Source organism: Dendrobates tinctorius, unplaced genomic scaffold, assembly GCF_039654945.1.
Source record: "Dendrobates tinctorius isolate UK_male_01 unplaced genomic scaffold, ASM3965494v1 ptg000030l, whole genome shotgun sequence".
In the NCBI taxonomy this organism is placed as follows: domain Eukaryota; kingdom Metazoa; phylum Chordata; class Amphibia; order Anura; family Dendrobatidae; genus Dendrobates; species Dendrobates tinctorius.
In genome coordinates this window covers 6,779,139-6,804,469 of record NW_027361698.1, presented here as the reverse complement: position 1 = coordinate 6,804,469, position 25,331 = coordinate 6,779,139, and the positions used below count along the sequence as shown (strand labels likewise).

The following is a 25,331-nucleotide window of genomic DNA, read 5'->3' as shown; positions in this document are numbered from 1 at the left end:
CATGACATTGAAACACGGACCTGCTCCTGAGGGCAGGGAAAAGTCATGTAATGCGCTGATGCCGTCTTCACTTCGGGTCATCAGCTACCTCAGGTTAGACCGAAGAGTTCGTACATCGGTCTGTGCGTCAAATGCACATGCTCTAGATTTGCAGCGCTGGGTGGATAGCGTAGAAGCCATCATTCATGTCCATCAAGACAGGAGAGTCAGCGATTGCTGGGAAAGAGGAGGCCCAAACACAGACCACTGATAGCTACCGGACCTGACTGCATGAACTGGTGATGGTGTGAAGAATTATAAAAGGTATTTTCATGGATGTGTGGAGGGAGGGATTGCCAGAGTTTTGTGTGAGAGGGCTTAAAGGTGGTGATTTTAGTATATGTGGGGAAAACCTAGTGATAGATTTCCTTTAACAACCATTGGTTGAAATTGCGTTATGCCCGCAGGGTAATTAAGATTCATTGTTGTCCTCTTCCCTTTTATATTCTTTATGTATTTGTTGTCATGATGCATACTTGCTGTTTTAGTGAATGAATCATGTATTTGTTTAATTGGCAAAGTACTTGACTGTATTGCGTAGTGTGTTTGCCGTACCTTGCAGTGCGTTTGGAAAATTGAATGGATCCGATGACAGATTTTTTTGTAACCCTTTGTTGGGTAAATTAAACGAACACAAAATTGTAACTTGTACCACAAGATATGTGGTCAGTGAAAGATGGAATTCTACAGGTATGTAGACATCGACCATGGTTCTAACTAGGAGCAGAAACTTTGCAAAATAAAGTCATATAATATAATGAATCTTGATGAGCTTATATTTCTATGGATAGTGGAATAGTTTCCATTGTTGACACCATACAAGAGTTTCTGGAAATGAAAGAAAAAAATCTTATTAATAGTAATCTAAAACCCTATGAAGGGCTTCACCGTAGATGCAATTAGATCTGTAATTAAATTATGCAGCCTTAATTTGACGCAGATGTGAATGTGAAAAGTTCTGCAGAAATGTGAAATAATGATGATTAGAGACAGATTTGAACGGGCCAAAGGGCAAACGTCTGACCTCTTCTCACACATTTCTGGACTCATATCCTTCCAATAACAATATAATTTTGTGTAAAACACATTTCCTTTTGATGGTGCTGTCCAAATAGTTGATACAAGTGTGACAGTAGAGTAACATTTATTTTCCTATTGAAAACATTCACACTACAAGTGATTGAACGGAGATCATAGTCAAACATTTGTACAACGATCAGTAGATTTCCGTGTTTATGTTTGGAAAGAAAAGACTAAAGAAGATTAAAACCAACATATTTTTTAGAATTTTTACTACTGCCGATAAAAATGGCTTTGGTTCATCAAGCGTGGTTTAATGTTTTGTGCATCATTTTCTAGTTGTCTGAGTACAGGCATGAGTTTAGGCAATGTATAGTAACAGAGCAGATGTGAATGCATGAAATTGTCGACAATCTGATTTGCAATGGAAGGTTTGCACAATTCAGCTTTTTAGGCAGGTAGACTTTTGGACCCAATATACACATTTAGTTTAGTCAATGAAGCTATACTTTAGTCATGTTTTCGAAGCACCACTCCACTTTAAATCAGCTCTGGTGTTGTGACGCCAATCTACGTTCCCTGCTTCTAGTCTTATACTCATCAGCCACTGTTTTCAGCCCTTCCTTGCACTGCTCCAGTTCTGTGCCGCCATTTTGTGACCGCAACTTCTGACTTACCGGAAGTCAGAAGTAACAGTCACAAGCTCTCAGTTCAAGCCTATGAGACTGTCATTCTAGCCTCATCCGCCGCTCATAGACTTACATTGAGTTGTGACTTCCAGGATGCCCAGCAGACTCTGGAGTGATTCAGCTGGTCACAAACTGCTGGAGACCGACTGGAGTGGAGCTTATAAAAGATGAAGACAGTGGTTGGACACTTAGATTAGTGGCACCACTCCAGCACCGCAGTAAAAATTAAAGGTGGAGTGGTATTATAAGGAAATGCAAATTGTGTCATAAAGGCATTCTGACACAAAATAGCAGGTTTGCCTTCATGCAACCATATATGTTATCAAAGCTTCTAGAAAAGGGTGTAACTTCAACATTAGGATATGGTGACGTTTGATATTGGCTTATACATCGTTTTGGTCTATAGCAGTGGTCTCCAACCTTTCTCACCTTGAGAGCCACATTCAGCTTAGACAGAGGGTCGTGAGCGACATTCAGCACTGAGAGAGGGGCGCAAGCCACATCCAGCTCCCATCTCCTTCAAAGTAGTGTCAACCAAAGGTATAATGATAACCAAAGCTTTTCCACAGAAATCACTCCAAAGCAGTACACTGAGATCCAGGGGTTCCCACAATACCCCCATTCAGTATTCTCCCATCAAGGACTCCCATCACACTGTCATATCCAGCTTTGAGCACCTCCTCTAACACATAGTACCCTCCTCCAGCGTACCATGCCTAAAACATCTCTAAACCCCTAAGACCAGTAAAAGTGCATCCACAGCTGCACTTCTGTGCAGGGCTACTAAAAAATTCACAATTTTGAGATGTGCTCTTCATACCTGTTTGCTAGACCTGGACCTAATGCACCAAGCTGGCAGACAATCGCGAGCCATAATTCATGGGACCACGAGCCACATGTGGCTCCCGAGCTACAGGTTGGGGACCTCTGGTCTATAGTGAACATTTTTATTATTTATGGCGGATGAATGTGCAAAACCCAAAAACTAAAAAATATGCATTTTTAAAAGAAAAATGTTATAACAGCTACTCTTTGTTCTATGGAGGGTAAAAATATATGTATAATGTCATTATTTCCACTTGTAGATTGATGTGCACACATGAACGTTTTAAGAAAATTAATGCTGATGTAGTAATTTTAATTGAAAAGGTCGATCAGCTGGAACTGTGTGTAAATTTGCGCCACATTGTAATTGAAATGTCACTCTCTCTACATAATTCATCTTATTAGTTGCCACAAATTCTACAGGTTAATTACAGTTAATCCAGAATATAAATAGGTTTTTTTTGTTCATTTTTTTGGAACAGGGATATTTTGCTTTGAGAAAAAAAATTAATCACTGTCTTAAACTTCTCCAAGACTTAAATAAATGGTAATAAATTATGTAAAATATAACATTGATCAATTAAAGTCCTTTTGATGATCAGTGGCATCAAGAATCCTCTATTAAGGAATTATTTAATGGCTACTCTGGAGACCCAAACTGTACTATGGTTGAAGAATGATAGTTTACTAACTAAGAAAGTATTTATTATGAACAGAAATTTTCCTCTGATTTAGATTTCTCTTTTGTTCATTTGCTTTCTATTTTGTTAAAAGAGCCCTCCCGTTTTTGTTCTTTTTGCGTAATGTGTATATGTGTACATAGTGTAGTTTGAGTGTGTTGATAAAGTTGTGCTCAAAAGTTTACATACTCTGGTAGAATTTTTGCTTTCTTGGCCTTCTTCCAGAGAATATTAATGATAACCCCAAAACTTTATCTCCACTCATGGTTAGTGGTTGAGTGAAGCCATTTATTGCCAAACTACTGTGTTTTCTTTTTTTAAATCACAATGACAACCCAAAACATCCAAATCAACCTGATAGCATGCACAGAAGTTGACACAAATGGGTTTGAATGGCTACTAAAGGTAACATACTCACCTGTGACCTGTTTGCTTATAATAAGTGTGTGTGTATAAAAGCTGAGTGAGTTTCTGTGATCCAGACAGACATTAGCAGCTTTCATCCAGCCACTGAGATTCCTAGATTGAGAGTCATGAGGAAAGCAAAAGAATTGTCAATAAATCTACAGGAAAAGGTATTTGAACTGTATAGGGGAAAGGGATACAAAAAGATAGCAAAGGAATTGATAATGCCAGTCATTAGCATTCAAACTGTGATTAACAAACAGAAAATCGGGGGCTTTGTGAAAACTAAACCACAACTGCCAGGAAAATTGTTTGGGATGCAAAGAAAAATACCCAAATAACATCAGCTGAAATACTGGACTCTCTGAAAACTAGCGGTGTGGCTGTTTCAATATACAGAATAAGGAGAGCCTTGAAGAAAAATGGGCTGCATTGTTGAGTCGCCAGAAGAAAGCCATTATAGCTTAAATGCCACAAAGTATCTTGCTTACAATACACAAAACAACACAGAGGCAAGCCACAAAACTTCTGGAACAAGGTAATTTGGAGTGATGAGACCAAAATTTTACTTTTTGTCCACAACCATAAGCGTTACATTTGGAGAGAAGTCAACAAGGCATATGATGAAAGGAACACCATTCCTACTGTAAAGCACGGCGGTGGATCGCTGATGTTTTGGGGATGTGTGAGCTACAAAAATACAAGAAACTTGGTCAAAGTTGACAAAAAGATGAATGCAGCACAGTATGAGCGAGTACTGGAGACAAATTTGCAATTATCAGCCCGGAAGCTGCGCATGGGAAGTACTTGGATGTTTCAACATGACAACTATCCAAAACACAAGGCCAAGTCGTCCGGTCATTAGCTACAGCAGAACAAAGGTTCTAGAGTGGCCATCTCAGTCTCCTGACCTCAATATCATTGAGCCACTCTGGGGAGATCTCATGCACGTATTTCATGCTACACAGCCCAGGAATTTACAGGAACTGGATGCTTTTTGCCAAGAAGAGTAGGCAGCTTTACCATCTGAGAAAATAAAGAACCTCATCTACAACTATTACAAAAGACTTCAAGCTGTCATCTATGTTAGAGGGGGCAATACAGGGTATTAAGAAATGGGGTATATGAACGTTTGATCAGGGTCATTTGGATGTTTTGGGTTGTCATGATTTAAAAATAGAAAACACAGTAGTTTGACAATAAATGGCTTCAGCCAACTACTAACCATGAGTGGAGAAAAAGTTTTGGTGTTTCATTCACATTCTCTGAAAAAAGGCCAAGAAAGCAAAAATTCTGCTGGGGTATGTAAAGTTTTGAGCACAATTGTATATTCACCTTCTCCAATATCCAGTGTAGGTCATGTAAGGATGATCACTGATATATAAACTTGGCACACACACGTCTGTTGTGGACACGAGAAGTGGTATTTTAATAAGGTATAGTACATACAGTTAATGACGTTTCGGTCTTATGACCTTCATCAAAGTACTGAAAGTAAATAGATATCGATTGTTTACCAAAAAATAAAGTATATACAACAGAATACTGGGTACATGAACAGATATAGTAATGTATGCCGTAAAACATCATACAACAAGATAGCACGCGGGCAGTGAAAAACCATATAATGCTGAGGATTACAATGAAAAGAGCGGGTAATAAGAAAAATGCACATACCCCTGTATTGTACTGAACGCCTTGAGTGTGTGAGCAAAAGCCTGTGAGGACAGATCAGTGAGGCTGTGGTAAATATCATCACTAGTGCCAGAATATGTGAAAAGGTAATTTGCAAGCCTTACCACAAAAATATGCAATGGAATGCTTATAGCCACTCTCCTGAGGGTATAAAAAAGGACCACATTGTTACATGCAGTGCCCCTCGAATTGTGAAAAATGCCGCAAAGGAATGAAGCGGTGTCTTACCGATCCTTAGGTGCACAGTGCGTGTCTGAGCTGTGAACGCGGCGTCCGCCGTTTGTTCTATGTGCTGGCTGAAGCATGGTCCGTGGTTTCTTATATAGAGAGAGGCAGGGCGGCAGGTGAGGTCGGGCGTGCGTGTCACCGCCGCCATCTTGCGTTCCACCAGCCCTAGAGTGTTATGGGAACGGGGCGGTGCAATGAGCGTCATGTGTGTGAGTCGGATGACACCCTAGTGGGCGTGTCTATACCTGCCTCTGTGCCGTCCTATTTAGTGATGGGAGAGGGGAGGAGATCCTCTAAGAGGCAGAGCCACAGTGTCATGCATAATATCGGCTAGTGCTCAAGTGAAGGCAGCGGCATTCAGGGTTGCGGATTCTGAAATAGAGAATATATGCATAAGTATCATATACATACATGAGGGCATATTGCCTAGAGAAGGAAAGAGGGGTATGTTAGTACATCATAAAAGATTGGATGTCATAATCTCTGTTTAACCCCTTGGGTGTCATAGTATTCAGTTCGTGGATCCAATACGCCTCTCTCTTTTTGAGGAGGTAAACACGATTGCCCCCTCTACGGGGAGGGTGGACCTGTTCGATTATTTGGAATTTTAATTGAGCAATGGTGTGTCCTGCACTAACAAAATGGAAAGGGATTGGCAGCAGCAAGTTTTTGCATCTTATAGTAGATTTATGTTTCGAAATGCCATCACGTATTGGTTGCGTAGTCTCCCCTACGTAAAGTAATCCGCATGGGCATTTGATTAAATATACTACAAAGGATGTATTGCAAGTAAAGTAATCCTTAATGGTATATTTCTTTCCCGTATAGGGGTGACTGAAAGAACTGCCCTTTTGGACATTATTGCATTGCGCACACTGTAGACAGGGGAATGTCCCAAATTTGGGGGTTGAAAGAAAACGTTGAGATGTAGAGGGCCGAGAAGGGCCGATATCTGCTTTCACCAAGAGATCCCTGATATTCCGTGGTCGTCTAAAGCAAGGGAGGAATGGTACTGTAAATTCTTCAATGTGTGGGTGCGCTGTCTGTAAAATCTGCCAGTGTCGGCGTATGGTAGTGTGTAATCTATAAGCCAATGGGTGGTAGTTATGGACAAAAGGGATTCGCTTGCTTACTTTAGGTATGGAGGGGACAGTTGCTCTAGGTACCTTCAATGTATGGGGGGGATAGCCCCTTTCCTTAAATTTCTTGCGCATCTCTTCCATACGTATATCCCTAGTTCCAATGTCTGAGACTATTCTTTCTACTCTCTTCATTTGGGATTTTGGAATAGAATCCTTCATCCTTGTGGGATGAAAGCTCTCATAGTGCAATAGGCTGTTACGGTCCGTAGGTTTTGTATAGATGTCAGTCCTCAAATGTCCCTCATCATCCTTGATAACGAGGGTGTCAAGGGAATTGATTTGTTTAGTGTCATGTGTCATTGTAAAATCCAAACCTGGCCAGGAGGATCTCAGGAAGGAGAAAAACTTATCCAGAGTGTCTAAGGGGCCCCCCCAGATGCAGAAAACATCATCAATATACCTCTTCCACAGTAAGAAGTGTGTGCGGAAGAGGTCATTGTGATAAATGAGGCTCTCCTCAAAATCCGATACATAACAATTTGCGTATGGGCATGCGGCATTTGAGCCCATAGCGGTCCCTTTTATTTGCAAATAGTATTTATCCTCAAATAGAAAAAATTTTTTGGTTAGGATAATAGAAAATAGGTCGCAACAGAGGTTAGCCTGTTTTGGATCAAAGTTAGATTGTTGTAGTAGTTTCCGTATCGAGTTTATCCCCTCCTGATGTGGTATAGATGTGTATAAATCCTTGATATCAAAAGTTACTAGGATAGCACCAGGGGGGATACTCCCAAGGTTATGTAGGACAACTAGAAATGCCCCAGTATCAAGTAGGAAAGATGGCGTACATTTAATAATAGGTGTCAATATTTTCTCCAAATACTTGGAGATGGGCGAGAAGATCGACTCAGTGGAGGCTACAATGGGTCTGCCGGGAGGATTCTCTAGGTTTTTGTGTATTTTCGGTAATATATAGAATACTGGTGTTATAGGGGATTTTTTGGTTAAGTAGTCAAATGTTCTGGAGTCAATAATTCTACGATGCAAATATTTCGTTAATGTCTCTTGAATTGCTAGTGCAACTTCCTGAGTTGGATCACCCAGGAGTGGTTGATAGGTGGATGTGTTACTGAGCTGGCGATAAACCTCATTCAGATATGCTGTTTTATCCAGGATCACAACTGCTCCCCCCTTGTCTGCTGGTTTAATAATGATTTCCTTATCATTTTGAAGGTTATGAAGTGCCTGTTGATCAAGAGGGGTTAAGTTGGAAGGAAAATGCATCTTGCCTCTACTTATGTCATCTCTTAATGTTTGGAAAGTGTTATTTACAAATGAAATAAAGGTCTCCAAAGCATGAGACCCCAAAGGTGGTCTGAAACTACTTTTGTTTCTAAGGCCTAGACTATCAGAGGAGATCCCTGAGGTAGATGTTACGGTGCTCTTAGTCTTGGTGTTGTCAGAGAAATATAGTTTCAATCTTAAGGCTCTATAGAATCTCTGTAAATCCATATCCAAACCAAAAGTGTCAAATTTATAACTAGGGCAAAAAGAGAGGCCTTTTTGTAAGACTTGGTATTCGGCTATGCTCAGACTTTTGGAAGAAATGTTTACTACAATGGGGTTATTACCTGTGAACGAGTCACACGCTGAGAGTCCATATTTCTGCGAGCGTCTCTTTCCCCGGCGGGTCCTCTTCTTCTTGATGATCTGCGCCTCTGTCCTAAAAAACGATTGCCTGGAGGTTGCCTTTCGTAGTCTGACCCGGATGTCGAGATGTCTGTGGAAGATCTGTAACTTGGTCGCGTAGAGAAATTGCCTGAGTTGCGGGTTTCTCGCCATTTGTAGACCCTATTCTGCTCGTAGTCTTCAGTATCCCTTGCAAATTTATTCCTTTTCCTGGTTTCTGTATCCCGTCGGTGTTGGTTAATCGCTTCGTTGATCCTGGTCTTTAGATTGTTGAATTCCTCAGTCGAGGTGGAAGCTGCCAATTGATTTTCGATGTTAGATATCTCCTCTTTACACTTAGTGATTCCCCGGTGTAGATGCTCTAACGTGAGGGTTATAAGGTCAAAGGAACATTTGTTAATAATTTGTTCAAAACGTGAGCAAAAGTCATGTGAGTCACTAAAGAGAGTTGGACGTAAGGGTACTCGTAAACCCCTGGGAATTCTCTGGACTTTTAAATATTCCGTTAGAGTGACGCAGTGTAGTTCATAATTAGTACAGCGTCTGAGTTCCTTTTCTAGATCCCGTCCCCTAGTCTCCAGCAGACAAGGGGGGAGCAGTTGTGATCCTGGATAAAACAGCATATCTGAATGAGGTTTATCGCCAGCTCAGTAACACATCCACCTATCAACCACTCCTGGGTGATCCAACTCAGGAAGTTGCACTAGCAATTCAAGAGACATTAACAAAATATTTGCATCGTAGAATTATTAACTCCAGAACATTTGACTACTTAACCAAAAAATCCCCTATAACACCAGTATTCTATATATTACCAAAAATACACAAAAACCTAGAGAATCCTCCCGGCAGACCCATTGTAGCCTCCACTGAGTCGATCTTCTCGCCCATCTCCAAGTATTTGGAGAAAATATTGACACCTATTATTAAATGTACGCCATCTTTCCTACTTGATACTGGGGCATTTCTAGTTGTCCTACATAACCTTGGGAGTATCCCCCCTGGCGCTATCCTAGTAACTTTTAATATCAAGGATTTATACACATCTATACCACATCAGGAGGGGATAAACTCGATACGGAAACTACTACAACAATCTAACTTTGATCCAGAACAGGCTAACCTCTGTTGCGACCTATTTTCTATTATCCTAACCAAAATTTTTTTTCTATTTGAGGATAAATACTATTTGCAAATAAAAGGGACCGCTATGGGCTCAAATGCCGCATGCCCATTGTTAGAGTGTTAGCGACTCCTGGAGTGGACCCTCTGGGTCGCGGCACCAACCCTCCCAGGGCGAGCTAGCCTAGTGAGGACCACCCCCTATACAGGGAGTGTCAGGAGCAAGCCCCAGGGGATACGATACCACGACTGCTGGCACCAGGCGGCCGGCTCACAGGAGATACGAGACTGTGTGACTGGAGGGTGCAGGATACTAGGGAACACAGGAGAGTACACGGGAGTGCGCTGAGTACAGGGTAGTGCTAGACGGGTACACGTGGGCACATAAGGCGTGTAGCAAGTAACAGAACACAGGAATAGAGTGAATGCCAGGAGGCACGGCGGAGCATGAAGAAACAAGGGTTCAGAGCAAGTGCTAGGAGCACCACAGAATAGCAGACAGAGCAGAGGACCTGAGAACAGCGCACAGCCAGACTGGGACACAGCTGACCCAGCCAGGAAGCACAACAATAATCAGGCACCTCCCCTAGGGGGAGGTCGTCTGATATAGCACATGACTACTACTGGTTCCGGGTCAGGACCTAGCCAGAAAGCACATGACCACTAGTGGTTCCGGGTCAGGTCCTCCAATACCATAGAGAGGACCGAGCCCTATACAGCACTGACAGGAGCGTGCAAGCGCAAACGTGGCATGGAGGAGGAGACCCGGGGACGAGAGTTGCGCGTGCGCACCCGACGGGGACCCCTGAGCGACCGCCGTACCGGAGGGAGTGACGTCGGGGCCGAAGCCCCGCCTCCTTGTGAGCGCGGCATAACACCCATACGCAAATTGTTATGTATCGGATTTTGAGGAGAGCCTCATTTATCACAATGACCTCTTCCGCACACACGTCTTACTGTGGAAGAGGTATATTGATGATGTTTTCTGCATCTGGGGGGGCCCCTTAGACACTCTGGATAAGTTTTTCTCCTTCCTGAGATCCTCCTGGCCAGGTTTGGATTTTACAATGACACATGACACTAAACAAATCAATTCCCTTGACACCCTCGTTATCAAGGATGATGAGGGACATTTGAGGACTGACATCTATACAAAACCTACGGACCGTAACAGCCTATTGCACTATGAGAGCTTTCATCCCACAAGGATGAAGGATTCTATTCCAAAATCCCAAATGAAGAGAGTAGAAAGAATAGTCTCAGACATTGGAACTAGGGATATACGTATGGAAGAGATGCGCAAGAAATTTAAGGAAAGGGGCTATCCCCCCCATACATTGAAGGTACCTAGAGCAACTGTCCCCTCCATACCTAAAGTAAGTAAGCGAATCCCTTTTGTCCATAACTACCACCCATTGGCTTATAGATTACACACTACCATACGCCGACACTGGCAGATTTTACAGACAGCGCACCCACACATTGAAGAATTTACAGTACCATTCCTCCCTTGCTTTAGACGACCACGGAATATCAGGGATCTCTTGGTGAAAGCAGATATCGGCCCTCTACATCTCAACGTTTTCTTTCAACCCCCAAATTTGGGACATTCCCCTGTCTACAGTGTGTGCAATGCAATAATGTCCAAAAGGGCAGTTCTTTCAGTCACCCCTATACGGGAAAGAAATATACCATTAAGGATTACTTTACTTGCAATACATCCTTTGTAGTATATTTAATCAAATGCCCATGCGGATTACTTTACGTAGGGGAGACTACGCAACCAATACGTGATGGCATTTCGAAACATAAATCTACTATAAGATACAAAAACTTGCTGCTGCCAATCCCTTTCCATTTTGTTAGTGCAGGACACACCATTGCTCAATTAAAATTCCAAATAATCGAACAGGTCCACCCTCCCCGTAGAGGGGGCAATCGTGTTTACCTCCTCAAAAAGAGAGAGGCGTATTGGATCCACGAACTGAATACTATGACACCCAAGGGGTTAAACAGAGATTATGACATCCAATCTTTTATGATGTACTAACATACCCCTCTTTCCTTCTCTAGGCAATATGCCCTCATGTATGTATATGATACTTATGCATATATTCTCTATTTCAGAATCCGCAACCCTGAATGCCGCTGCCTTCACTTGAGCACTAGCCGATATTATGCATGACACTGTGGCTCTGCCTCTTAGAGGATCTCCTCCCCTCTCCCATCACTAAATAGGACGGCACAGAGGCAGGTATAGACACGCCCACTAGGGTGTCATCCGACTCACACACATGACGCTCATTGCACCGCCCCGTTCCCATAACACTCTAGGGCTGGTGGAACGCAAGATGGCGGCGGTGACACGCACGCCCGACCTCACCTGCCGCCCTGCCTCTCTCTATATAAGAAACCACGGACCATGCTTCAGCCAGCACATAGAACAAACGGCGGACGCCGCGTTCACAGCTCAGACACGCACTGTGCACCTAAGGATCGGTAAGACACCGCTTCATTCCTTTGCGGCATTTTTCACAATTCCAGGGGCACTGCATGTAACAATGTGGTCCTTTTTTATACCCTCAGGAGAGTGGCTATAAGCATTCCATTGCATATTTTTGTGGTAAGGCTTGCAAATTACCTTTTCACATATTCTGGCACTAGTGATGATATTTACCACAGCCTCACTGATCTGTCCTCACAGGCTTTTGCTCACACACTCAAGGCGTTCAGTACAATACAGGGGTATGTGCATTTTTCTTATTACCTGCTCTTTTCATTGTAATCCTCAGCATTATATGGTTTTTCACTGCCCGCGTGCTATCTTGTTGTATGATGTTTTACGGCATACATTACTATATCTGTTCATGTACCCAGTATTCTGTTGTATATACTTTATTTTTTGGTAAACAATCGATATCTATTTACTTTCAGTACTTTGATGAAGGTCATAAGACCGAAACGTCATTAACTGTATGTACTATACCTTATTAAAATACCACTTCTCGTGTCCACAACAGACGTGTGTGTGCCAAGTTTATATATCAGTGATTACGGATTGGGCCCCTACTTGTGCACCACCTATACTTGAGTTGTGCCAACGTTTTTTCACTTACTATGTAAGGATGATCAGACTTTCTTCTATAGATGAGATTTGGTGGCCTAGAAAAGATACACACTAAGGGGATTTTTCTTTTGAGCAAGGCTGATACACAATGTAGCAGAATATGCGCAGAATCTTTCATCTATATTCGGACCATTGGGTAGAGAATCACAGTGCCATAGCACATTGGAAGTCATTTATAGGTAAAACCAAATATATATATATATATATATATATATATATATATATATATATATATATATATATATAAACTGTGTTCCAAATTATTATGCAAAAAGAGTTTAGGAGTGATAAGGTTAGAATTTTTTGTTTGTCATTTAAACTCATTGATGGTGATGTGTGTCAGGGCTCTTTATATCACTGAAAGCAATTGCAGATACCTGTGCAAATTAGTTTGGCAGGTGTGTCCAAATAAAGGCAAGACTACTTAAGAAGGCTGTTCCACATTATTAAGCAGCCTACATTTTTTGCCAAAATGGGAAAGAAAAAGGATGTGTTGGCTGCTGAGAAGCAACAAATTGTGGAGTATTTAGGTCAAGGCATGACTACAATCAACATTGCCAAGACACTTCATCGTGATCATCGCACAATCAAGAAGTATGTCGCTGATTCCCAGCACACACGTGTGCGTGCTGATAAGGAAAAATTGAGGACTCTTTCCAACAGGCAATTGCATCAGGTTAAAAGAGCAGCTGCAAAAATGCCTTGTCATAGCAGCAGACAAGTTTTTGAAGCTGCTGGTGCCTCCAACGTCGCCGGAACAACAAGATGCAGGGTCCTTCAGAGATATGCAGCTGTGCGGAAGCCATCCTGTCGACCACCTCTATCCACTGCACACAAGCAGAAACGGCTCCAGTGGGCCAAACGATACATGAAGACTGACTTCCAAACTGGTTTGTTCACCGATGAGTGCCGTGCAACGCTCGATGGTCCAGATGGATGGAGTGGAGGATGGCTGGTTGATGGACACCCCATGAAAACACGGCTAAGGCGCCAACAAGGAGGAGGTGGAGTAATGTTTTGGGCTGGAATCATGGGGAGAGAGATTGTCGGCCCCTTTAGGATCCCTGAAGGGGTAAAGATGAACTCCATAATCTGTGTGGAGTTTCTAAAACAGCACTTCCTGCCATGTTTCAAGAGGAAGAGCCGTGCTTTCCGCAGCAAGATCATTTTCATGCATGATAATGCACCGTCTCATTCTGCAAATAACACATTTGCATCTCTGGCTGCTATGGGCATAAAAGAGGACAAACTTATGGTGTGGCCACCATCTTCCCCTGACCTCAACCCCATTGAGAACCTCTGGAGCATCATCAAAAGGAGTGTCTATGATGGCGGGAGGCAGTTCACATGTAAGCAACAGCTCTGGGAGGGTATTCTGTCCACATGCAAAACAATTGAAGCACAAACCATCCAAAAACTGACAAATTCAATGGACGAGAGAGTTCAGAAGCTTCTTTCGAACAAGGGGTCCTATGTGCAAATGTAACATCACCTAGAATAAAGTTTTGACTTGAAAACTGTTGGATTTCATTTTGTAATAAGCTGATAATGCTTATAATTTCACAATTGACCATTTTTTTGTTCAAAATAAAAATAAAAAGGTTGAAAACTCTGCTGTGCGTAATAATTTGGAACATGCATTTTGAGTGTTTCTTATTTTTCAAAATATACTGTTTTCATAGGCAGTCTGTTCAAAAACATTGCAATTATACTAGAATATTAAATGACTGGAAAATAACAATGACTGCAATTCATATAGGTAATTTAGAGAAAATATGAGGAAATATTTTTTGCATAATAATTTGGAACACAGTGTGTGTGTGTGTGTGTGTGTGTGTATATATATATATATATATATATATATATAGTTACTTATTGTATAATTTTATGTTACCTACAGAAATTGACATAGAGCGATGTGTGCGTGAGTCAATCAACCTCTTCTGTTGGACACCTAAGAGCGCTACCTTCAGGCAACATGCTCAGTCACCGAGACAAGCAATTGACAGCAACGGCATGAGCAGATCTCCATCTAGCTTCACCACTGAATACCAGGACTCTTCCAAGACTGATTTGGTATGTTGAACAAATACTTTATTATAGGCATTTTACAAAACTGCATATATGTTATATGTGTTTAACTTGCTTTGCAATGTAAAAGGTGAAAAACAGCAGAAACTATCTACATCATGTGCACACGACTTAAAATTCCTCCAGAGGCCTCATTGCTTTTTGTTCTTCAATATCCTAAAATACTGTATTAAGACAGTGGCATAAAAATTTATATTAGAAAAATAAATTGATAAACATTTTCCTAGTTGCCATAAAATCCTGTTTTCAAAAATGTTTTAATAAATATAGTGTAGTATAATGCTTTTAATAAATAAAACTACTAAATGTAAAAAAGCCCAAAATATTAACAGTACATTTTGTATAATAACTATAAAATGCATATACCCCATATAAAAATGGTTTTCTGGGTTTAAGATTGATGAGTTCTCTTCAGGATAGGTCAGCAGTGTAAAATCTGTGAAGGTCCCCACCAATCAGAGGGTTTCAGCTCCGGCGGCGAAGTTTAAACGTGGACGGAGCCAAACGGCACTTCTCTGTACACTGTGTAATAGCCATTCCTGAATAATGCTACTCAGCTCCTGTTTACTTTAATGGGAGCTGAGCTGCAGTAGCTGAGAATGGCGACTGCACAGTGTACAGAGCTGTGCTATTCTGCTCCATTCATGGATAACATCCAGCTGCTGGCTGACCAGAAAACTTTGGATTGGTAGCAGTTCCCCAACAATCTGACATTGATGGCCTAGCCGATGGATAGGTTATCTATATTAATGTCTTAAGCTAGCAAATACCCCTTTATGGGTAAATACAGCATGATACAAAAAAGTCAACCATGGACAGTGCTGGACCAGTCTTATCTATTCCTATAATCCCCGGTCAGATCTTTAAACTATGTTTTCTCTTAAGCGCTGGAGCATTTTGAAGAAAAAGAAGGTTGGATGCAATCGTGCAACTGGGCTGTGATTCATGCTGCCCATGGTTTAGGCAGTATGAATGGACGGACCGGCTCTCTATAAGTGTAGTTACCGTATATATTATTGGCTTTCGGAATGGACTGCACTGTAATACCCCATGCAATCTTTGGCCCAATGTGGTGCTATTTTAGGAAGAATGCAACCCTCTTTTTCAAGTGCTAGAAAATGTCACGCCAATCAAAATGCAGCTCAATAATCTCTTTCCATTTTTAGCCAGTCCGGAAGTCAGAACATCTCTGGTTGTAAAATACAACATAGCCATTGTTATTCATACATGATGTATAACTAGTATTGGTGGAGATTGTGCTCCATTATATAGCAATTACAAGTGTTATTAGTAAATTTGGTTTCCAGTACCATCTATATGCTGATGACACCCAATTATACGCTTCTTCGCTTGACATCACGCCTGCCTTTCTAGAAAACACCAGTGATTGTCTAAACGCTGTGTCTAACATCATGTCCTCACTATATCTGAAACTGAACCTGTCAAAGACTGAACTCCTTGTGTTTCCTCCCGCTACTAATGTACCTATACCAGACATTACCATTTCCGTGTGTGGTTCCAGTATTACTCCCCAGCAACATGCCCGCTGTCTTGGGGTCATACTTGACTCCGAGCTTTCCTTTGTCCCCCACGTACGATCACTGGCTCGCTCTTGTTATCTGCACCTCAAAAACATTTCTAGAATTCGACCTTTTCTTACTTTGGACTCCGCAAAAACTCTTACTGTTTCTCTTATTCATTCTCGTCTCGACTATTGTAACTCTCTTCTAATTGGTCTCCCTCTTACCAAACTCTCCCCCCTCCAATCTGTCTTGAATGCTGCTGCCAGGATCATATTCCTCGCCAGTCGTTACACCGATGCCTCTATCTTGTGCCAGTCATTACACTGGCTACCCATCCACTCCAGAATCCAGTACACACTTATTACCCTCACCCCCAAAGCTCTTCATGGCTCAGCACCACCCTACATCTCCTCCCTTGTTTCAGTATACCACCCTACCCGCGCCCTCCGTTCTGCTGATGACCTGAGGTTAGCATCCACAATAATCAGAACCTCCCACTACCGTCTCCAAGACTATACACATGCTGCGCCAATTCTTTGAAATGCACTTCCCAGGTCAATACGATTAGTCCCCAATCCCCACAATTTTAAGCGTGCCCTGAAAACTCATTTATTCAGACTGGCCTACCGCCTCAACACATTAACCTAATCTATCCCTGTGTGGCACAGCCAAAAGTTTTTACCATAACCAGGTTCCCCGCATCATGTTCCCACATGCTTTATGCATCCATTAGCCCTCTGTGTCTGTACTGTTACACACTTAACATTATGGCTGGTCCATACAATCAGGGCAATTGTTACCACCCACCTTTCATGTCTCCCTTTTTTCCTCATAGATTGTAAGCTTGCAAGCAGGGCCCTCATTCCTCTTGGTATCTGTTATGATCTACAGGGCTGTGGAGTCGGTAGAAATGTACCGACTCCGACTTCAGCTTTAAAAAAAAGTATTAATATTTCATAATTGAACTTTCATATGAATTTTATAAATGTTACTCAAATATATATGTTCTATCAAACTATGAACAACAGTGATAAGCAGTTCTGCTGGAGATAGAGACATTTCTTACTTCTTGTGTGTCACTGTTCTCCACTGCCCTTATCTAATCTTATACTTGGTTAACCTCATGCTGCCCCAACCCCCCTACTTACAATGTATGAAACTGAAAGTGAAAATGTGTTGCAAATTCTTAGTAGTAAAGCTCCTCCTCTAGACTAGTTCATACTAGGTGTGCGTCTTCCAAGCATCTCACAGCTGCCTGCTACTCAGAAGAGGAAGACTGTAAGAAGTATTATCCTTTCAACAAACTTTGCTTCAGTTAACTGTGAGTACATGAGGAATAATAACAGTATTACTGACCACTATATCAATTGTACGACCTGGCAATAATTTTGTACAATTGTTTTTAGGAAAAACAATTGTCATTTGGATTGTGAATGCAGAATTAAAAACCTGAGAATGTCAAAGAAGCATCACATTAAATCAGCTGTATTTGAACATTTCACCATCACTCAAGATAGAAAACATTATGTCTGTCTGTGTATGACAAATGATCCAGATGAAAACAAATGCTGTGAAGCCAAGATGAGTGCATATTCAGGCAAAGATAAAAATGCTCCTACCAGAGCTTCTAATCTAAAGAGACATTTACAGCGCTTTCATCCAGAAGTACTGAAAGCAGTGGATGAGAAAGACTGCATCCAAACCAATGAACCAGTGCCCAGCTCTTCCAGCCAAACAAAGGAGCAGAGAACTTTGCAGCCATCAGTTGCAAGATATTTTGTCAGTGACAAAGTTACTGTGACAATGACAGTAGATACATTTAAAAAACAGATCATAGAGCTTGTTGTAAAGGATAGTGTGCCTATTTCATTGTTTTCACGACCAGCTTTTATGTGTCTGAATGGGGAAATGGCCCGCAAGCTTGGTGTTTCTCTGGAGAGAGAGAGTATTAGAAAATTAGTAATCGATGAAGCTTTTAAACAAAAGGAAGAACTTAAAACTCTCAAGGGACGCTTTCTGTTTCTTAAAATGGATGCCTGCACACGTCACAGAGTGAACTATTTTGCCATCAATGTCCGATTTGTTTGTGACAAAAATGAAATAGTTACCAAGACATTGGCAGTAAAAGACACCAAAGCTCATTACACCAGTGAGTTTCTCCAGGTCTTGGTGGAAAAGGTTCTGCAAGACTATGAACTTAAAAAAGAGCAAGTTGTTTCTGTCGTAACTGACAATGCTTCAAATATGATAAGTACTATTAAGCTAATGAATGAGAGTAATGATGGTGACCAGCAGCTAGAAGAACATTCTGGGTCCACAGACACAGAAATGTTTGAAATAGAGGAACACAGTATTGTAACTGAGGAGCAAACTGAAGTTGCTTCAGATGAACAGCAACATGATAGTTTAGATGATCTTGTTGAAACTGTGTCAATATGTTCTTTCATTCATCACATGCACTGTGTTGTGCATACGCTACAGCTGGCTATAAGAGACAGTCTGCAAGAAGGACATGCTGATGCACTGATTGGCAAGGTGAGAAAATTGGCTACTGTTGCCAGAACCCCTAAAGTTGACTTAATTTTGAAGAGACGTGCTGGAAAAGGGGCAATTATTGATCAAGCCACACGATGGGGCAGTACTTACTTAATGATTCAGCGCTTGGTTGAACTGAAAACCTTTCTTGTAGACATGGCTAACCCTCAACTGACGCTAAATGAAAGTTAGTGGAATCAGGTGACTGAGCTGGAAAAATTGCTAGAGCACCCATTTACAGTGACTAAAAAATTACAAGCAGAGGACTTAACTCCAGGTATTTTCTTAAAGGAGTGGAAGAACCTGATGTTTCGCCTGTCCCAAAGAGGAGGGTTAATTGCAAGTGGCATTGCTACATCAATGAAACGGAGAGAGGAGCTACTATTACAAAATAACATTCTTTTGGCAGCTGTTTATGTAGACCCAATGCATTGGATTCTTCTAGATGATCAACAGCTAAGTAAAGGAAAAGAAGCTCTGTTTGAAATAGCAGTAAGGATGAAAGGGTTGCAGAACAGTCAGGAGGAACAAGAAGAATTTGGTCATCCTGCCACATCTTCACCCTCATCATCAACTGATGAAGAATTTAATTTCGAAAAATATTTGGATCACAAGGACCGTGCAAAGCGTTCCCGCATAGAAGAAGAGTCATCCCCATCAAGGAACACAGCCAGTACATTTCAGCAGAATTTTTCATGTGCACTAAAAGAAATTGAGAAATTTGACCGTTCATCAAAAATAACAGTGCAACAAGCGATTCCTCTGTATCCTGACATTGTCAGAGATGTTGCCCGAGTGGTTACTGCTTTGCCACCAACACAAGTTAGTGTAGAGAGGTTGTTCTCTGCTCTCAAAATAATTAGATCAGATTTGAGGGCATCCATGAAGGAGGATCTTACAGAGGCAATACTTTTTCTGAGGACAAATTTATAGATTTCTTCTTATTACCTGCATAAAAGTGTTTATTGCATATTTACTTACAGTTTATAAAAGTTATTTGCTATATTCTAATTGTATTCTAATAAATGTAGTTTTTGCTCTAAGTGGTCTGATTACTTATATGATGGTGAGAAACTGAATAAGCACGATGTTTAATATTTTACAACAGTAAATTTGTTGTTATGAATTGGCCATTTATGAAGGAGTCGGAGCCTGATAAAATCCAGGAGTCGGAGTCGCAACTGTGGCTTACCGACTCCACAGCCCTGATGCTCTATGTGATTATTGTTATGCTGTAATGTCTATTGTCTGTACAAGTCCCCTCTGAAATGTAAAGTGCTGTGGAATATGTCGGCGCTATAGAAATAAAATTTATTATTTATTATTATTATTATTATTGATGATGATCGTTTCGTAAGATATCAGACCTGCTGTGATGTCATCCTGACGTAAAAGTTTGTACATACTCCAAGGTTATCCGGAAACTTGAGCAGAAGTATTATGGAGTTTGTGGCATTGAGATACCTTGTGTAAGTCCCATAGAGTATTCTCCTGCAGGCAAAATAATTAGCACTTTTATAATCATGAATAAATTCACAAAATTGCACAATTAAATTGTCGTACACATATATAAAAGATGAATTAGGAAATGGATCTAAGCTGAGTGTCCAAGAGCATCCGTGGAATGCTTGACATTCACACTTGTGCAGATAAGATGGATTTCTTGAATATTTATGGCGCTGCTTATGAATCCGCATGACCAGCTCTGTACTTATATGATGTGTGTCTTGAGATATCATGCTTAAGATTAACACAACATTCTTCTTAATTCATAAAATATACAGTGATCCCACACATTGGCAGCAGGTTTCCATAACTTTAGATTATTGGTTTCCATAGCACTAGGCATCAGTTTCATAGCAATCATAAATCTGTATGTTAACCTTAATAATATATCATAGTATGTAGTAATTTAATGGTCTATATCATAATATACTAAATCAAGAAGTAAAGATATGTCTAAATAAAGGCTGCCTTTATAGCAAGTATACTTACAGGAGGTTTTGCATTGTACAGTCAGAGAACAAAACCGCGGCCTTCAGTTAGAGTAACCATCATTTTAATTTTTGTCATAAATCAATAGTACACGTAAAGATAAGCAACTTTATAATACAGTGACTTGCGAAAGTATTCAATCCCATATCCGTCTTGCCATTTTTCATATTTTGCTACCTCACAACCTGGAATTTCACTGTTTGTTTGTTTGTTTGTTTTTTTAATCATTTCATGTAAAGAGCATGCCTATAGCTGTGAAGATTTGGTTTAATTTCATTGTGAAGCAAATAACAAATAAGACAAAATAACTGAAAGCTTCAGTGTGCGTAACTATTCACGCCCCTAAAGTCGGTACTTTGTAGAGCCTCTTTTTGAGGTAATAACTGCTGCAAGTCGCTTTGCATAAGTCTTCATGAACTTTCTACATCTTGCCACTGGGATTTTTGAACATTCCTCAAGGCAAAACTGCTCCAGCTCCTTCAAGTTATATGGTTTCCTATAATGAACAGCAATCTTCAAGTCTGACCACAGATCCTCAATTGGACTTAGGTCTGGGATTTGACTAGGCCACTACAAAACTTTTACACTTCTCCCCTTAAACCACTCAAGTGTTGCTTTAGCAGTATGCTTTGGGACATTGTATTGTTGGACTGTGAACCTCCGTCGTCTCAGATCACTGACCGACTGAAACAGGTTTTGCTTAAGAATATCCTTGTATTTCTAACCATCAAGCTTCCCCTCAATTCAGACCATTTTCCCTGTCCCTGCAGCGTAAAACAATTCCCACAGCTTAATGATGCCCACACATTTTTCAGTGTTGGGGATGGTGTTCTTGGGGTGATGAGCTGTTTTTGGTTTGTCTTCAGACATAGTGTTTACCTTGGCAGACATAAAGTTCAATTTTGGCCTCATCTGACCACAGCACCTTCTCACACTTATATTTTCGCAAGCTCAAAACAAGCCTTACAATTTTTGTGTGTAAGTAAATGCTTTTTTTCTGCCCACTCTTCCATAAAGGCCACCTTTATGGAGACAACAGCTTACTGTGATCATATGGACAAACACTCCAGTCTCTGCTTGGGAACTCTGCCGCTCCTTCAGGGTTTCCTTCTGGTTTCTGTGCTGCCTCTCTGATTAATGTCCTCTTTTCCCTGGCTGAGAGTTTGGGAGGCGGCCCTCTCTTGGCAGGTTTGTTGTGTTACCATTATTTGACCATAATGGATTTGATGGTGTTCCAAGGGATCATCTGAGATTGGGATATTTTTTTTTATAACCCAACCCTGACTTGTATTTCTCAACAACCCTGACTTGTTTGGAGATCCCCTTGGTCTTCATGGTGTTGTTTGGTTAGTGGTGCCTCTTAATGGTGTTGTAGCCTCTGTGGCCTTTCTGAAAAGGTGTATATACTGACAGACCATGGGACACTTAAATTGCACAAAGGTGGGCTTCCTTTCACTAAGCATGTTACTTATGAAGGTAATTGCTTGCACCAGAAATGTTTAAGGGCTTCATATTAAAATAGGTTAATACACATCCACATGACAATTTTTAGTTATTTTATCCCCTAAATTTCATTTATGCTTATATTTTTCTCACTTCACTTCACCAACTTAAGGTACGCTATGGGTTTAATGCTGTGTTCATCTGTAGCGTCAAACCCGCAGCGGCCAGATGTTACAGCATAGTGGATGGGATTTCAAGAAATCCCATCTCCACTATATGTTCAGAGACGCCTCCGGCTTCCCAGCGTAGACGGACATGCAGCCGTGTCTTTCCAGACCGCAGCATGTCTGTTTATGTTGCGGAGACCCTCAATCTCCGCAGCGTAATTTACTCAAAATTGCATTATCTTTCTAGTCACATGCGTAGTAAGTAAGAACGCAGCTTACTACGCATGTGAACTAATTTAACCCCTTAACCCCCAAGGGTGGTTTGCACGTTCATGACCGGGCCAATTTTTACAATTCTGACCACTGTCCCTTTATGAGGTAATAACTCTGGAACGCTTCCATGGATCCTGGTGATTCTGACATTGTTTTCTCGTGACATATTGTACTTCATGCTAGTGGTAAAATTTCATTCATATAACTTGTGTTTATTTGTGAAAAAAAGCGGAAATTTGGCGAAAATTTTGAAAATTTAGCAATTTTCCAACTTTGAATTTTTATGCCCTTAAATCAAAGAGATACGGCACACAAAAAAACTTAATAAGTAACATTTCCCACATGTTTACTTTACATCAGCACAATTTTGGAACCCAAATTTTTTTTTCTTAGGAAGTTAAAAGTTGACCAGCGATTTCTCATTTTTGCAACACCTTTTTATTTTTATGGACCACATCACATTTGAAGCCACTTTGAGGGGTCTGTATGATAGAAAATACCCAAAAGTGACACCATTCTAAAAACTGCACCCCTTAAGGTGCTCAAAACCACATTCAATAAATTTATTAACCCTTCAGGTGCTTCACAGGAATTTTTTGAATATTTAAAAAAAATGAACATTTAACTTTTTTTCACAAAAAAAATACTTCAGGTTCAATTTTTTTTTATTTTACCAAGGGTAACAGTAGAAGTTGGACGCAAAAGTTATTGTGCAGTTTGTCCTGAGTACGCTGATACCTAATATGTGGGGGGAACCACTGTTTCGGCGCATGGCAGAGCTCAGAAGGGAAGGAGCGCCGTTTGACTTTTTCAATGCAAAATTGGCTAGAATTCAGATCGGACGCCATGTCACGTTTGAAGAGCCCCTGATGTACCTAAACAGTGGAAACCCCCTACAAGTGACCCCATTTTGGAAACTAGACCCCCCAAGGAACTTATCTAGATATGTGATGAGAACTTTGAACCAACAAGGGCTTCACAGAAGTTTATAGCGTACAGCGGTACAATTAAAAAAACATATTTTTTCCACAAAAATGATCTTTTCACCCCCAATTTTTATTTTCCCAAGGGTAACAGGACCCTAAAAGTTATTGTGCAATTTGTCCTGAGTACGCTGATACCCCATATGTGGGTGTAAACGACTATTTCGGCGTATGGCAGAGCTCAGAAGGGAAGCAGCGCCATTGGACTTTTTTGGCTGGAATTGAGATCGGACACCATGTCGCGATTGGAAAACCCCTGATGTACCAAAACAGTGGAAACCCCCCACAAATGACACCATTTTGGAAACTAGACCCCCTAAGGAACTTATCTAGATGTGTGGTGAGAACTTTGAACCCCCAAGGGCTTCACAGAAGTTTATAACGCCCGGGCGTGAAAATAAAAAAATCGTATTTTTTCCACAAACATGATCTTTTAGTCACCAATTTTTTTATTTTCCCAAGGGTACCAGGAGAAATTGGACCCCAAAAGTTGTTGTCCAATTTGTCCTGAGTACGCTGATACCCCATATGTGGGAGAAAACTACTGTATGGGCACACGTCGGGGCTCGGAAGGGAAGTAGTGACGTTTTGGAATGCAGACTTTGATGGAATGCTCTGCGGGTGTCATGTTGCCTTTGGAGAGCCCCGAATGTACCTAAACAGTGGAAACCACTATAAGTGACCCCATTTTGGAAACTAGACCCCCTAAGGATCTTATCTAGATGTGTGGTGAGCACTTTGAACCCTGAAGGGCTTCACAGAAGTTTATAATGCCTGGGCATGAAAATAAAAAAAATCGTATTTTTTCCACAAAAATGATCATTTAGTCCCCAATTTTTTTATTTTCCCAAGGGTAACAGGAGAGATTGGACACCAAAAGTTGTTGCCAATTTGTCCTGAGTACGCTGATACCTCATATGTGGGAGAAAACTACTGTATGGGCACACGTCGGGGCTCGGAAGGGAAGTAGTGACGTTTTGGAATGGTCTGCGGGTGTCATGTGCGTTTGGAGAGCCCCTGATGTACCTAAACTATTGAAACTCCCCACAAGTGACCCCATTTTGGAAACTAGACCCCCCACTGAACTTATCTAGATGTGTGGTGAGCACTTTGAACCCCCAAGTGCTTCACAGAAGTTTATAACGCCCGGGCGTGAAAATAAAAAAAAACATTTTTTTCCACAAAAATGATATTTTTGCCCCCAATTTTTTATTGTCCTAAGGGTAACAGGAGAAATTGGACCCCAAAAGTTGTTTTGCAATTTGTCCTGAGTGCGCTGATACCCTATATGTGGGGGTAAAACACTGTTTGGGCGCATTGCAGAGCTTGGAAGGGAAGGAGCACCATTTGACTTTTTCAACGCAGAATTGTCTGGAATTGAGATCAGATGCCATTTTGCATTTGGAGAGCACCTGATGTGCCCAAACAGTGGAAACCCCCCAATTATAGCTCCAACCCTAACCCCAACACACCCCTAACCCTAACCCTAGCCCTAACCCTAATGGGAAAATGGAAATAAATACATTTTTTTTATTTTATTTTTCCCTAACTAAGGGGGTGATAACGGAGGGTTTGATTTACTATTTATAGCGGTTTTTATGGTTGGCAGCTGTCACACACTAAAAGACGCTTTTTATTGTAAAAATTGTTTTTGCATCACCACATATTGAGAGCTATAATTTTTCCATATTTTGACCCACTGAGTCATGTGAGGTCTTAT

General features: G+C 41.0%; 1 protein-coding gene across 4 annotated transcripts in view; it reads left to right on the top strand.

Moving 5' to 3' along the window:
* The window catches only part of TBCK (TBC1 domain containing kinase), a 536,201-nt gene that overhangs the window by 363,660 nt on the left and 147,210 nt on the right, over positions 1–25,331 (top strand). For all 4 annotated transcript variants that reach the window (XM_073571832.1, XM_073571833.1, XM_073571835.1 and 1 more), the window contains one exon: positions 14,502–14,677. In XM_073571832.1, the coding sequence (XP_073427933.1) occupies positions 14,502–14,677 (176 nt within the window). The remainder of the gene's footprint in view (positions 1–14,501; positions 14,678–25,331) is intronic.